This window comes from Carica papaya, chromosome 6 (genome assembly GCF_054855325.1).
Source record: "Carica papaya isolate Zhongbai chromosome 6, ASM5485532v1, whole genome shotgun sequence".
NCBI lineage: Eukaryota > Viridiplantae > Streptophyta > Magnoliopsida > Brassicales > Caricaceae > Carica > Carica papaya.
Genome location: NC_142314.1, coordinates 16736616 through 16753775, shown reverse-complemented (window position 1 = coordinate 16753775; position 17160 = coordinate 16736616). Strand labels below are relative to the sequence as shown.

Sequence of the window (17160 nt, the reverse complement as noted above, 5' to 3'; positions counted from 1 at the left end):
TGCTAAGTATAAAGGTGGGAAGATAAAGTTTGGATTACTTGCAAAACATACCAAAAGTTGGTTTTTAGATCGGGGAGTTCTTCTTTCATTGTTTTCATTCTTCAAACTGATAATCATCGTATCGTTAATTTGACGAGCTCTATCAACATCATCTTGTAACCCATTGAATCCAGAACCAATAGAAGTTTGGGCCACATAAGAAAATGAAAACCAGTTCAGTCAACCTGGATATTTTACTTTCTTAAAAGGAAAATTATACAATTTAACTCCTTAAATTAAAAATCTTATCATGTTTTTACATACGTTGGAATATTTAATATATATGAACATGTAATATTTTGGACCTTCTAGGCAATAACTCCCCTGACCTTCCTAGTCTTCAATTCTGATGATCATCATAAAGTTAGAAAGTAGGCATGATCATCATGAAGAAGAAAATATAAAAATGTTCTGGACTTTTCTGTGCCTCGTCATCAAAGATAAGCATTAGTGTTTTTGGCTCATGGAAACGTGAAACCTCCACCTCCAACCCCATCAGCCTGTGCTGCACCTCCTACTGGTGGGTTAATAGCAATCCAGAGCAATGAAAGTGTAATGGCAATAAGACCAGACCAAACAAAAACAATGGTGGGTGTCTTACTCCTCCTCCCCATCAAACCCTTTGCAAAAGGATATAAATGAGCCAACACCCAGAAACTAAAAAAAGCTCCTCCCACAAATTTACTCCACTGTGGAGATGTCTGGTAAACTGTCCTAGAAAAAGCCACAGCAATAGCTATTATATTAATCATGGCGATAACAATTGGAGGGATCATTAATGAAGACCACTTTACGATATACAAGTCTGCATATATATCATCGTTGTCTTCTCCTGTGGACTTTGAAGTCAATGTGAAGGAAATTTCAATCCCAGCAATGACTTTGAGAATACCTTGCACAACTGCATATAAGTGAGCGCTTGTTCCAGAGATAAGCCACCATTGTTCATTTCTCCACCATTCTTCCAGTCCTATACCAGACCATTTGACCTCCAGTAATGCTAACCCAATAAGGCAAATAGTGATTGTTAGTAGGTAAACTAAAAATGAAATGCTTAGGGTTTTCACAATGAAGTGACCGGAGAGAAGTGAAAGCGCAGGTAGAAAGCAATAGACGATGAGAAATAAGGAGGTGAAAGGGTAGATTCCGACGTTGAGATAAGCCAGACGTTGAAGTAACTTCAAGCGTTTCGAAGCAAGCAAAGCGTTGTTTCTTGAAAAAAATATTTCCACAGAGCCTGTTGCCCATCTGAGCACTTGGTGAAGACGATCGGTCAGATTAATCGGAGCTGAGCCACGGAAGGCATCACGTTTGGTGATGCAATAAACTGATCGCCAACCGCGGTTGTGCATACGGTAACCCGTCACCACATCTTCTGTCACAGAACCGTAAATCCAGCCCACTCTATCACCCCATTCAGTCTTGTCTTCGTACCTGTTAATGAAAAATTATAATTTATTTTATTTATTAATTTAAAATTAAATAAAATTTATTTTTTAAATAAATTTAATTTATAATTTTTTTTAAAAAATATTTAATTTATATTTATTTTTTAAATATCATATAATTAGTAATAATTTATTTTTAAGAGATTAACTATCATGTTTATTTTTTAAATATAATTTATTTATATATAATAGTATTTTAAAACATATTAAATTATTAATTTTGTGGAGTCAATGAAAACAGTAGCTACTAAATTTTGGGAAAAGTTTTTAGCAAAATTGGATATTTCTTTTACTTTCTTGTTCTTGAATTAAAGCGTACTAACCAACAAGAAATGACAGAAACAGCTTCAGCGACTGTAGTGGCGTCAAGGGGATCACGGGGGACCCTGAGAGCTCCAGGAGGTCGTCCATACTTAACTGCAGGATGATCTGCTAAAGGGCGACCTTGGAACTCTGCAATGGGTATAGATTCAGCTAGCATTGTTGAATTTCCAAATCGCTTAGGTAGCTGATTCACATCAAGATCAGGATCGAAGTCGCTAGTCGTCAGTGCTTCTGTCTCTGCGTCTTTTCTTTGCAGTAGCTTGTCTGGATTTGGTGGGTCAAACCCGTATAGTGCAAAACGTCTGAACATGCAGCCAGTTCCCACATAAACTGGACCCTGATGAGAAAACCATGTTTTGTTTCAAGCTATTATTATCAAATTAAGTTACAGCAGATGAAGTATATATATTAGATTTTTACCATCCACTCCTCTACAAAAGTTAGGAGTTCTATATATCACCTATTAATGAATATACGAATTTCTGTTAAAAAAAGGTTATACCTGTACACCATCAAGGGCTCGCATGTTGCCATCAAAGAAAACAGTATTGTTATTGGCATATCTATCAGAAGGGTCAATGCCTTCAAATCTTTGTGGGAATTGAATATAGCAGATATCTTCCCCACCTCTATCCATCATAAAGCACATTCCTTCACGAACAGCTTTGCAGTTGAAAATGTAGTGATCACAGTCAAGATTGAGAATGAATGGGCCATTGGATAATATTGCCGAAGCTCGAACCAGACAATTCATGGCACCAGCTTTCTTGTTATGATCATAACCTGGACGTTTCTCTCGCGAGACATATACAAACATGGGCAACCGGGTATCTACTTCCGAAAGATCTATGAGCTTCTCATCAGCAGTTCCCAGCAAGGGATCAGTGCTTGGTGGCTTCAACATCACCTGTACGTCAATCATTTGATTCATCAAACTTAAATTAATAGCTTGAAACGTAAATTATAATAAGGATGTTGCACCTGGAGAATTCCAGCATGATCGCCTTTTGAATGATCGCGAGTAGGACTAGCCCATGTTCCAGGCCAGTGAGTGCCATCCGCCATCCACGTAGCCTTGTTGACCTTCATTGGATCCATTGGATCAGCACCACTCTCTCTCATGTGCTTTAACATCTTCATTTCCTCTCTTGCGTTGAAGGCATCTGATCTTCTCCTAATTGAATCAGGAAGGCCATTGATTCTAACCTTGAACTCATCATACTCCCTCTTTATCCTTCTCCTGTCCTTCACAAAATCAGACCTGCTCTTGTTCTTGGTCGGGTCTACCTTCAAGCTGAAATATGTGTCAGGGTTCCTTGGTTCAATATCATGCTTCCGACAAAATGGAACCCACAAATCCGCAAAGCTGGCAGCCTCAGCCATTGCCTCGAATGTTAGTAGAGCACCACCATCATCAGAAACATAACATGCCACCTTCTCTACAGGGTAATCAACTGCTAGAATAGAAAGAATCGTATTTGCAGTGACAAGTGGAGGTTCTTTCTCAGGATCAGCTGTCGATACAAACAAATCAACTCCAGGGAGATCAGATCTCCCAGTAGGATTGGACGGTGATGGCAAATCGAATTTATCGCGTAGAAGCGGAAGATCTGTAGATCGGTTAACTGGGCAGAGCTTAGGAATTTGATCGAGGATCCAAGAGAAAGCAAACCATACCTCACACACCACTGACATAAGCCACAACCATACGGCTTCATCATTTGGATTTCTAAGTCTCCAAGCCAAGAAGAAGCATAACACAACCAACCGGATAACAATCAGCAACCTGGGATAAACACTATCAGTTATTGAAGATACATACATATATATATATATATAAATTGTCAACTTTCAATTTCAATTTCATGTTTCATAAACATAAAGTTGAATCTTCGTGAGTCCATTTTCATGCCTGTAAGGGCTGATGACGGCAGCTGGTATTGGAAGTCTCCTACTGAGAGGTCTCCAAGGCTTATCTGCGTTGTCCATGATTGTTCCTTGCAACCCATCACTCCCATCATCATCATACATATCATCTTGAGGTCGAAAAGCATTACCATAGCCGTAAGTTCCTTTAGTCTCAAACAGCCACCTGTTGTGATCAAAATCCCCAGTTTGGTTCCTCTTCATCATGGACATGTTATTGTTATCCCCTTTACCTGGAGCCGGCAATGGCAGAGCGCCACCAGAAAAATCATTAACATCATCATCATCAAAATCTCCAACTTTGTATGGCTCTTTGCAACCTGGACACAAACCAGTGTCTTTCTGTGCATCAAGATAGCAATCTCTGCAAATCTTGAACCTGGCCAAACCATGTTCATAATTTGTAACTACATTATCATTTCATCAATTACATGCTACTTTTACTTTTAAAATTATATGTCTATATATATGTATTTCATACCTGCATTCACAAGGGATTACATCTTTTCCTCTCTCATCCTTCATTACCTTGCCATCACAAGCAGGCATAGCACATGATGAGCCCTTGGCTCCAGCCATCTGAGGATGAGTTACCTCTGAGTCAATCACCTTATCCATGAGATGAGCCCGTGTTACACTATTGAATCCACCGGTAAAGAGAGAATTAGAAACATATTGCTCTTCAGCTTTGGTGGCGATATTCGTGTCCATGGGTTGATTGTCCGGTGTGGGAGGAATATGTACTGTATAATTTGTATAATCTCCAGATAACTCTCCAGACATGTCAATATCTTCCCTCGACAAACTAACATACCTCCCACTTGATGTTCGCCTTGCAAATTTCACAGTTTGGCCACTGGAGTTTCGAGCAGGTTGAGAATTATTAGAACCTCCAGGGTTGCGTATTCCTTTCTTAGATGGTTGAGAGTTTAGGGAAGCCATTGTCTGATTTCCTAGATCTTCTAAATGTTCTTTCTAGCTCGGCCCGGTATCAAGTCTTCATAGGTTTCCTAATTGACTTTATTATACAATATTTACATCTAGAAAGCAAGACTGCATCATCACAATGGAATATGGCGTAGCCTTCAATTCGGTTTTCAAGGAGATAATCATTTGTATAGTTGGAGAGTTTGGCCTTCTAATTCATTTCAGAACTTTTTGATAGCATAATGGTGGTTTGGAAGGCGACAATGAAAAAATAGAGTAACTGGTAAAAAAGTTAGAATTTTGATTGGAGAGAGAGAGAGAGAGAGAGAGAGAGAGCAAGATAGAGTTATGGAAGAAGGGTTACAAAGATGGAATTGATGGTGAGAGACAAAGTCCAAGATCAGGCTTTTTTTGGTGGATTGTTTTGCGAGTTTGAAGGGGAGATATATATATATATATATACACACATATATATCCTTTTTTGAGAGGAGAGATGAGAGCATTATTTTAAGAGCAAATTATTAATACCATTTAGCTTTTTTTAAATAAAAAATAAAAATAAAAAATAATTTCATAGCTTTATATTGACGGAAATGTTGGAGATATAACAGAAAATATGAATTCAATAGATTGTTCTTACAATTCCATAAATAGACAACCACAACTTTCTTTCTTCATTACTTTTATTCTTAATAAAACTCCATTCTTTTCCCAAAGGTATTCAACTTCTTTTTCTGATTTTTTGTTTTCCCATTCCTAAATTCTCACAAAAAGAAGAAAAAGCTCATTTGTAGTATTGATAAATTAATTAGTCATGGTATCATTACTATAATGTTACGGACTAAAATATTGTAAATACTAAAAAGAACATTAATTTTAATCCTAGGTATTATATTATTTCTTAAACTGATCATATTCACTAAAACACTTAAACCGTAATTACATATATAATGTATTACACATAAGGTTTAAAGGAGTCTCTTGAAGAAGGAAAGAAGAGAAAAGGAGATTGGCGATACAAATATTAATATTATTTATTTTTCTTGCATTGGTAAATATTATTCATAATTTAGGCATAAATTGTCTTAAGATTCTTTAGTTTGTCTATAATAATTTTATCAATAAGTAAATTAAAAATTATATATCACCAAAAGGTTCTTGATGATACCTCCTAATTGAGATGTTTGGTGAGGGAGAATAGATTTTAAACGTATGTATTGCAAGTTTCTCATTTGAGGCACCCAAAAACATCTTTTTGACTAAGGTGATTTTTAGATATTTTATAATCATTCTAACAAACTTTAAAACAACACTAAAATCACATTCACGTTTGTTTATTTTAATTGAGAGATGCCAAAATAAAAAATTGGAGATAATTTCAAAAAAATTTCATATCAAATTTAGGAGAGTGTAGTCCTTCACATATGTTTTTTGTTTTATTTCTGGATATTTGATAGACATTCAAATAAGTTTTAAAATAAGACAAATATTACATTCAGGTTATTCTGATTGAGAGATATTATGATGAAAATTTTACAGTTTAATCATATTATTTTAAAACAATTTTAAATCAAGAAGCATATCCATTTCTCAAGTCTAGGAGATTGCAGTTCTTCACACTTGATGTTTGGGAGATTCTTTGGATGTTTTGTAGTCATTTGAATGTTTAAAACAACACTAATATGACATTCAGATTTATTCTGAGTGAGAAATACTGAGATAAAAAAAATTAGAGGTTTGATCATATTAATTTAAAATTTTTTTCAAATCAAGGAGCATATCCTTTTTTCAAGTCTAAGAGAGTGCAGTTCTTACACCTGACCTCGTGTGGTGGTTCTTAGATATTTAATAGTCGTTCGACTAAGTTTTAAAAAATGACCAAGATTACATCTATATTTATTTTTATCAAAAGATACTAAAATAAAAAATTAGAGATTTGATTATATTAATCTAGAAGAATTTTCAAGTTTAGAAGCATCTCTTTCTTAAATTGAAGGGAGTGCAAGTTCTTCATAGCTTATCTTCTGATGGTTCTTGAATAGTAGACAATTCTTCAAATAAATTTTAAAACAGCACTAAAATTATATTCATGTTTATTCTAATTAACAGATACTTATATGAAATATTAAAAGTTTAATTATACTAATATAGAAAATTTATATTTAGAAATAGATCCATTTCTTAGGTTTAAGAGATTGCGCTTCTTCACACATGACCTTCTCAATCTTTCATTAAAAAATATTATTTTACCTTTTCAGTTATTTTTTGTAATTTTTTGGACAAGTATTTTTATATAAAAATTGTCAATTTCATGAACTTATTGTTGAGGAAGTGCTAGATTTTTGTGCTTTTAGAAGCTCAAAAATTAGTCCTTTAATGTTCTATGTGAATTTCATAATTTGTGATGGGTAGGTAAAATGGTCTTCTATTTATTAATTCTTAATTATTTTTTTGTTCTTCCGAATTTACCCTTTTTAATTACAATTTTTCCCACAACAATCATATTTATTTATTCACAAAAGGACAAAATAGTACTCTTAACCAACGCAAAAATTAATTTCTAATAATTTTGAATTCATAAATTGACCTTTTTTACTAAATAAACAAATAACTATAATGTAACATTCCATAAGTGAACAAATCCAATTTCAATTTGAGGCAATATATCTTAAAGCAATTTGTTGACATTTATATTGTAAAGTTTTCTAGCATCAGCGTTTCAGCATTAGTTTTCAACACCCTAGCATTACCTCCACGTTTTTGCGTCTCCAAGTTTCTTTATTCCATCACCCCAATACCCACACCTTACATAGGGGCCTTGAGCTTTCGAAATTTTTCCTGTTCTGTTTAAAACATCTTGAGAATGGTATTTTAAGTCGAACCTTGTAATAGAAATATAATTAAACCAAATCAATACAGAAATTCATTGGAAACTAGCCAAAATCAATTAAATTCAAGTCCAATTAGTCGGACATAAAGTTGAGTTACAAAAATCTCTCACACTTAAGCATTTATAAATGCTCAAGTAACGAAAAAATACATGACATTATCGATCTCTTAATCAAATATAACTTGAGCTTCATCACATAATATACTATAGTCTATTGGATTTTTTATTAACAAGTGGGCTTAATGTAGATCTTGGTATGCATAACAGACTATTAATTTATTGAATCCGTTTAAAAACAATCAATTACGGTTAAATGGTTATGACCCTTAATGGATCGAGTTCAAGTATGGGCTTATAATATGTGCAAATACCATATTTGTAATTTCTCATTTTATCATGGGTAAAATAAAAAATGACAAAAGTTAACGATATAAAAAGATGGTTATGATCTCCAAATTATATGTATAGTTTTATTTTTCTTGTTATCCCATCAACATAAAAAGAAAGACTAAAAAAAAATTACGTGTCGACTTTGAAGATCTACTGCAGAACACAAAGATCTCTTTCGCTATAGATTCAGGTACACTTCTGTGTTTATTCTCTTTGATTCAATATGATATTTGTTTACAGTTTTTGGATCTGTTTGATTTAAATTTTAACAAGTGGTATCAGATCCATCTCGTATTGAATATTTAAGATTCAAGTTTTTGGTTTCCAGATTTGAATATATATGATTTTTATTTTAATTTTTGAATAAATTTTTAAAGAAAAATTTTGGATTCAAAACCAAATTTAAATTTAAAACAAATTTTTTTTTTTTAATTTTGATTTTTTGGATTCAGCCGCACGATCGCGCGACAACGTACAGAATGTAAAAACAAGGGGTAGCTAAAGCTGCGTAGGCCATTGGGTCACGTTTCGACTGGCCATCACAACAGGACCAGAACTGTCTTGTGGTTACATCGGCCAAGCAACTGCGACCTTCTGGTCGTGGTGTGCAAAGAGGATGTGGTGGCCATAGTCGCTGCATGAAAGGAGGGCACCCTTCATGCACAAAGAATAAGAAGAAAAAAAAAAGGTTTTACGGTTTCTTATGTTTTGGGTTTTGGGCTGTGGGCCCAATTTAGTTTTTATTTTTTTTCTTTTCTTTTTTTGGGCAATGGGCTACGACCCATAACAAACTATAAACAAGGAAGAAAGAAAGGAAGGGAGCGGAGGCCTACGTGCGCATGGGCCCAAAGCCCATACGAGTTTGGGTTGGGCCTAACCCAGTCCAAACTCGACCCGATCTAGACCCAACCCCGTCAATACTCCACCCGGTCAAATTTTGACATTGATCGATCAATAGTCAACATTGACTTTAACCAATCAACGGTTTGTCAAAAAAAAAAATTTAAGGGGTCTATTTTCAGGATAATTTGCGTTACTTTTTATGGATCTTTTTCTTCCTTATACAAAATAAATTCGATATAATTTTGAATTTAAATATTGGTGTATGTATATGAATTTTGAAATGAATTGATTTATACAATATGTCACCAAAGTGACCTATCTTGTGTTAAGTTGATTTATTTTAGAATGCAAACGACTGTATGAATGTAATTTATGTGAATGTTAATCGGCTCAAAAGAAAGTTAATGTTTAACATAATTACATTCCAATTTAAGGTAATAAATACATGATAATTATTCAGTTTTTCATATAAACCATAAATAGGGTCAAAGGCAGATTTATTGTTTGGTGTGTGTTCTTATTGTTAGTATTTAATTACTATTACAAGATATCACTTATAAGTTAATGTTCTGTCTAAAGATAAAGTGTTAATGGAGTATCTGATATCTTGAGATTGGATTTGCCTATATTTAAATTCATTATTATTGTTTGTTGTTTAAGGTTTTGTGCGAGTATTGATTGACTGGATGTTGTTTGTTCTCTGTTCAGCTTCCTTTTCTGTTAAAAGTATCATTGTAAATATTAATTTCATCCCAATGTTGAACAACACAAACTTCAAGACATAAAAAAAGTATTTGCCTTGTTCTTGGAGTTATAGATCTGGATTGGGCTTTATGGGTCGATCCACCTGCTCCATTTACTTCTGTCAGTACCCTTGAAGAAAAGAGGGAGTTTGAAATATGAGATTGATCAAACCATATGACTTTATTGGTAATGCGATAGTCCGTTCTAGCATTTTTTAGGAGCACTATGTCCAATGAGGTCACTTCAGCTAAAGATTTCCTTGCATCTATCGAGCAACATTTCGTTAAGAGTAATAAGATCGAAGCTTGTACACTTTTGACAAACCTTGTTTCCATGAGATATAAAGAGAAAAGAAATGTAAGAGAGTACATAATGTAAATGTCTCACACATGTTAAGCTCAAGGCACTCAGACTAGACTTATCAGAAGAATTACTAGTGTACTTTGTTTTGATCTCTCTTCCTCTACAATTTAATCATTTTAAGGTGAACTACAACTGCTAAAAGGAATCTTGGACTCTCAATGAGCTCATCTCATATTGTGTTCAAGAGGAGGAAATGTTAAAGTATGAGAAGACAGAGAATATTCATTTAGCTACGATCTCAAAGGATAAGAATAATAAGAATAAAAAAAACAAATAAAAGTGTTGTGGTTCCAGTACAATAGAAGAAGCAACAAAAGACACAAAATGAAAGTGTCCGCCTCTTTTATAAAGCTTCAGGTCATCAAAAGAAGCAATGCATCAACTATCATGTGTGGCACACAAAGAAAGGTATGTTTCTTAACTTTATTTGTTTTGAGGTTAATTTAACGTTTACACCTAGACATACGTAGTGGATAGATTCTGGTGCCACTACTCATATCAATGTGTCCATACAGGGTTGACTCTGTTGTTGCAAGCCTTGTGAAGGTGCCAGATTCATTTATGTCAGTGATGGCAAACCAGTGGAGGTGGAAACAATTGGCATATTTAGATTATTATTAAGAATTGGATATTATTTGGATTTAGAAGAGACATATGTTGTACCGTCATTTAGATAGAATTTGATTTCTATTTCTGTCTTGGATAAATTTGGTTATTCTTGTTCTTTTGGAAATAAAATATTTAATCTTTTTTATGATTCAAATATGGTTCATACTAGTTCTTTATCAACTTATGATAATATTTATTTGCTAGATGCAATTGCTTCTCATAATGAATCCTTGCATGTGGGTACAAGAGGTGTCAAACGTAAATTAACCTATGAGAATTCTATTGCATTGTGGCATAAGAGATTATATCATATCTCCTAAGGGAGAATAGAAAGACTTGTGTTGAACAAAATTATTGATCCCCTTAACTTTACATTTTTAGACAGATATGTCAATTCTATCAAGGAGAAACAGACAAACATTAGGAGATTGGGTGTCAACAGGGCTATGGACATATTAGAGCTGATTCATACAGATATTTGTGGATCACTCCCTACGGCTTCTTAGAGTGGTCAACAATACTTTATAACGTTTATAGATGACTATTCAAGATATGACTATCTTTATCTCATTCATGAGAAATCACAGTCCTTGGATGTGTTCAAAAGTTTTAAGGCAGAAATTGAGAACTAACTCAACATAAGAACTAAGGTGGTTAGATCTGATCGTGGTGGTAAATACTATGGTAGATATGACAGATAAGATGAATAACATCCATGACTGTTTGCTAAATTCCTAGAGGAATGCAGTATCATCCCACAGTACATCATGTCGGGTTCGCTTAGCATGAATGGTGTTGCTGAAAGGCAAAACTAAATACTTAAGGATATGGTGAGGAATATGATTAGTCATTCTACCTTGCCTGGATCACACTAGGGAGAAGCATTAAAGACCGCAACATATTTACTCAATAAATTTCAACTAAAGTAATTATAAAGACCCTTTTATGAGTTTCTTTGGACGGGCAAAATGCCCAATTGGAGACATTTGCACATTTGGGGATGTCTAGCTGTAGCCAAACCTTGTATGCCACATGAAAAGAAACTAGATTTTAGAACTGTTAGTTGCTATTTTGTTGGCTCTTTTGAAAGATTTAGGGATTACAAGTTTTATGATCCTACAACTAAGACAATTTTTGAGACAGAAAATGCCCAGTTCTTGGAGGATGTTGAGTTTGCAGGGGGAGAGAGAGTTCGGGACCTTATCTTTGAATAGGAATATATTGATATTCCCTCAATTTCTCTTGAAAATGATCATGATTAGATTTTCATATCCTACACTATTTAAGAAACAAATCCAGATAAAGACAATGTTACAGTACCACTCGTTCATACTCAAGAAACTGTTCAAGAAGAGTTTGCTATTTATCACGAGAGGGATTCTATCTGTGTGGCTAAAATTCAGCAAATGTATTTAGTGAACCTTACATCATGGATAGATGATTTGTGTACGCCCAATCCAAAGGTGGATGAGATTCTGTTCATGTTATGTGGCCAATTTGACGAAGTACTGCTGTGGCATTTCATACTCGTGATCTGTGTATATGTGTGCCTATCTGTGTTGGCAATAAGGTCCTGTCTACCCTCCCTGATAGTAGTTGGAAGCGGTATCATGTGATAAAATAAAAAGTGATCTAGAATCATAAAATTTATTTTTGCCATGTATCAAGGAGAGGGGTGTGTGTGTCTAAAATTCTACGGTATGAGTGTGGGTGAATCCTACGTTACAGATAGATATGATTGTGTGTTATGTGGTCACCTTGACGAAGTTCTACCGTGACATAATGTGTATTTATTTGAATTCCCATCCGTAATTATAGTGGAGATCCCTTCTACCCTCATTGATATAGGTTTAAAAGTGGCACCACACTCTGAAAATTTCTCTTAAGTAATAAGTGTATAGTGAATTCCATATATGAAAGTGTATCCATGAAAGTGATAAGTGTAAAACGAATTCTTTATATGAATGTGTATAAGTGAAGTGACGTGTAAATTAAAAATCAGTGATAAAGTGAAAATTTGGTAAATTGTGTATCTAATCTAGTATAAAAGTGTGCATCTAAATATTCGTATATGAAAATGTGTATATTAAGTGACAAGGGTAAATCTCATAAGAGTTCAAAAGACAAAAAAAAATATGATACGAAAACATACGAAAAAGATATCTCCAAAATAAGATATGAAATCTAATATAAAGATGTGAAAATGATGTAAGTTCAAAATTAGGAAAATTAAAGTTCGAAATTTTGTGTGAAATTCGAAAAGGCTCATATTGAAAAGGTTTTATTTTGTCATGCATGTGTGTAACCGTAAAATTAGTTTGCACTTAGTTTAAGGGTTTCTTTATTTTCTTTTAAAGATAACATTATTGCATTACAAACGAATTGCATTTTGTAAATTTGAAATAAATAAATTTTTAGGGTTTTCACGTAAGACCTTAATAATTTTTTTGTTTGAAAATTTAGGTTTTATTAAATTTACTCTTATTTGTAAAATATTTTTATATTTTCTGTTAGATTACTATTTTATTCTTACTGAATATGTGAATCTTACCCTAATATATACACCTATTTTATATTAGCGTGTAGATCGATATAAAATTGATCAGAAGAATAGTTAGGGAAATCTTAGATTTGAGGAATCAATTAAAGACAACGTAAAATATGTGGTCCAAGTGGCGCAAGAATTTAACTCATATATAGATTGTAAATTATTTTATAAAAAGGGATATTTGTAATATTCAAATTAACAATATGTAAATCGCTACACTTTGTAGAACATATTAAAACAATATTTTAATTTTCATGTGCCGATGTTTGTTACCCTAATGGGAGTGCAGGAGACGGTGTTTGTGTATAATTATTAAAATTGAGTGAGAGTAGTTTTAAAATTTAATGTACAAATTTGTAGTAAAAATTATAAATATTATAGTTTTACGTTTTTTTAATTTATTTTTTGATAAGAATACTTTTTAATCTGTCTTTTTAATTATAGAAATATTTTTAAAACGCAAAAACTCAGAGCGAAAGGCAAGCCACTCACTTGCCCACTTTAGGTCATCTACTCTAACTCTAAACTTGATTCAAGATATCCCCGACAAAAAGATGTTTCAATCTTATGTATACATTTCTTCAGTTCATAGCTTCGTAACTTTATATCACCTCCTTTATTGACCAACTTAGGCGTTGGAATCAGCATGCTAAATACCCTACTGGCTATTTATCTTTTACAAGACTTGGGAAAATTTTAATGTTTCAAAATCACTTTTTATTCTTTAATTAGACTTCAAATGCGATTCATTCAACAATGCCAAGGATTTAAAAAAGAATTTATTTACTGATTGATTTAAGTGATTTATCAAGTTAAGTGAAGAAAGAAGAGAATATACAAATATATATATATATAAATGGTTCTGTTTAGTAGAAAAAATTCTGAAAAAAAAAAAATGAATATATCCAAATAACGGAAATAGTTCTGGAAAAATTATGACATTAATGATTGATTAGCCATTATAATCGCGTAATTAAAATATTGAGTTACAAATTGATATTTTGAAGATTGTGTAATTGGTTGAATCAGTCAAATACTTCACATAAATTTGGTGGAAATTAGGAAGTATGCCCAACAAAGACCAGGCAATGTCAGTCACATATTGACTCTCTGCGTGTAAGTATTCTATATTTACAGTTGTGTAAATTGCTTCACTTAAATGACATTGAGAGAGACATAACACGAGGAAGATATATATATATATATATACACACATACATACATGTTCCAACGTTTCTTCCACACAGAATTTTACACTCCAAAACAGGAAGTTGGCATACATGTGAGTAGGGAAAAAAATGGTATTGTATATAGATTTTAAGAATCCAAGTCCTTTAAAATAATAATTTAAAAATAACAAAAATTTAAATTTAATTTAACTTCAAAACATAAAAACAATGATATACAATTATTTAATTTGGAAATACCAAATAAGATTGATTTAGTTTATTATTATTATTGAATAATTTATAATTTTTAAAATTTTATAAAACATAAAAATTGAATATACCAACAAAATAGATTTAAAGAAACCGCAAAATCTTTTCATTCCAATTACCATCAAATCTTAACAAACAACAAAGAAACAATTCTACAACGATAGTAAAACAAGAAGAACACAAGCTTAAATCTAAAATGGCGGCCTTGCTGTATCCTAAACGCTGGTAAAGCCCCAACCCAAAATATCTCCTGCCCCACCTGGGAACGGATAGCTCTCCAAATTATGCGAAACACCCCTTGCCCCGCCGCCGCCTCCGTCGCCACCGATTTTCTCTCCATTCCCTGTCAGTCCCGACGACTGCGAAGCTGTTGGCTGCACCGCCGTCGCACTCTTTTCCACTTCCAACGGTAACCTATCATACGCAGCGTTTTGAAACGACGTCGCCATCAAAACCACCGGACCAGAAGCCATCAATGGACCCGCCACCATTCCGCCCACCACCTGTCCTTGACCGCCCGCCAGATATACACTCAACCCACCAGCTCCCGCCGGCGCCGGCGGCGGTAATGCCGTTCCCGATAAAGACACAATCTCGAATCTTCCGGGCAGTGTCACCGGCCCACTCCCGGCTAGCTGCCGGAGCACGACGTTGGTTACAGCTCCTGTGCCGCTAAGTACGCAGACGCCTTGGCCGCGGCGGGTGGCGTAGTTGGAGACTGATTCTACCACATCGGAACCGTTGGAAATTTCCAGGATGTGGCATCTGAGCGCGTTGGGGGTGTCTTGAGTGATAATCACTGGTGGTTTTGTCTTGTTCTTGGAACCCTGCGGACGTCCACGTGGTCTTCGTCCAAAGGTTGGTGTTGCAGAGACGGAAGTAGTGGTGGATGGTGCGTCATCGTTTGAATTTTGAGGATGCAGCTGCACTGGATCTGATCCCAGAAGTTGGTGGACGTAGTGGCGAGTTTCCAAATCAGACATTGATAGAGAGATTATGAAGTTGGAATCTGATGTCTGTGATTATTTATCAGTAAAACCCTAATTCAGTTTGATGTGATATGTGTATATATATATATATTGTCTGCAAAAGATCTTGTATATTATAGGGATGAAATACAGAGGTATTAGAAGAAAATCAAAGAAGAATTGACTAATTTTCAGAATCTAAGGGCTACTGCAACTTACTTCTGAAGCTTATTAATACTGACAAAAGTGTTTTTGTTCTGTAAGCTTGTACCAAGATGTAGATCTTTGCAAGAACAAACAGAGAAGAGAGAGAGAAATAGGGAGAGCTACTTAGAAGTGAATAATATATAGGATTAATATTAAAACAAAGCTTTATTTATATATTTTTTAGGAAGTATTTATATTATTATTTTCTATTAAAAAATTAGTTCTCTTAAAATATTTTTTTTTTAAATATATAAGAATATGATAAATTTATTGCACCTTTTAATACATGAATTTTTTTAATTTAATTTAATTTTAGTGATTTAAAAAATTATATTCTGTATATTATTTTTTTAATATTTCAACTTTTTATTTCCTCTTATACGAGCCGGAGTCCAAAAGAGCGACACGCAACTATGAAGCAATCTCGACGAAGACTAAAAATATTCTGTATAATATATATAAAAGTTGCTTTTGAAAATTATATAGTCGTGTACGTCATACTTTCGGCCACCTTCTTTGAAATATAGGTTATGTTCCATGATGAATTAATGCAATAGGAAATAAGTTAGACCAGCTGGGAGCTGTCAGAACATTGGGACCTGCTTCCCTTTTCCAGAGTATGTGCATACATACACATCCACATGTATATGGGTGCTGTACTTTGGGTTTGCTCTTTTCAATTCCAAATTTACTCACTAAAATTAGAATTATATATTATTTTTCATTCTCTAGCTTTTTTTAATTAACCTTTTTAATCATTGATTATTTACCTATAAATTATTATCATGATATATTATAAATTATGAACAATATAACCTATATTTTTTTTTTTTTTACCAAAAAATATTATTTTAAAAAATAATAGCAATTTTTTTGAATTAAAAAATAAAATATTAATTCAATAGCAAACCTCATGCTCTTCTATAAGTTAAAAATAATACGATGTATGAATTAAAAACATATAATATAAAAATAATATAATTGACTTGCATCCTATTTTATTTGAATGTTGAACGAAACAAATTGAGAAATTTGACTAAATATCATCTATTGGATTTAAACTTATATAAAATCTTCATCACTCATGTAATAAATAAATGAAATATATATATATATATATTATTCATGAACAACTAGTTCACTATAATCAAGTTACAAGATTACTTTTTTTTATTTCTGTATGCATTCTTTTAATATTCACAACCTAAATACTTTAGGAATTGTGATGACTTTTCTATCCAATATTTCTTATCATTTATTTACATATCAAGAAAATTAATTTAAAAATTATAACTGATGAAACTTTAACATTATCTAAGAGTTTCTTTTTTCTTTTTTTTTTTTTGTAAAAATAATTTGTAATGACTAACCTTGATTAGGTTAGAATTCACTAGTAAAGAGTGCAAGTTATGGGTCCGGTCAATCTTTAATATGAACATCTCCTACTCATTCATATTGAGCAAAGGCTTTTAAGGATTTTCTTTTTAGTTTGTTT

General features: G+C 33.2%; 2 protein-coding genes across 2 annotated transcripts; both read right to left on the bottom strand.

Annotated features, from left to right (window-relative positions):
* Window positions 1-214: 214 nt before the first annotated feature.
* On the bottom strand, window positions 215-5080 carry CSLD4 (cellulose synthase like D4). Its single transcript, XM_022053966.2, has 6 exons — window positions 4219-5080; window positions 3724-4116; window positions 2793-3597; window positions 2314-2718; window positions 1811-2148; window positions 215-1473 (listed from the first exon to the last, which is right to left on the bottom strand). The coding sequence occupies exons 1-6, from the start codon at window positions 4677-4679 to the stop codon at window positions 501-503; spliced, it is 3375 nt and encodes a 1124-aa protein (XP_021909658.2). The 5' UTR covers window positions 4680-5080; the 3' UTR covers window positions 215-500.
* A 9493-nt stretch (window positions 5081-14573) lies between these two features.
* On the bottom strand, window positions 14574-15811 carry LOC110823555 (AT-hook motif nuclear-localized protein 25-like). Its single transcript, XM_022053957.2, has 2 exons — window positions 15678-15811; window positions 14574-15506 (listed from the first exon to the last, which is right to left on the bottom strand). Exon 2 carries the CDS (start codon window positions 15471-15473, stop codon window positions 14706-14708), a length of 768 nt encoding a protein of 255 aa, XP_021909649.1. The 5' UTR covers window positions 15474-15506; window positions 15678-15811; the 3' UTR covers window positions 14574-14705.
* Window positions 15812-17160: the final 1349 nt, after the last annotated feature.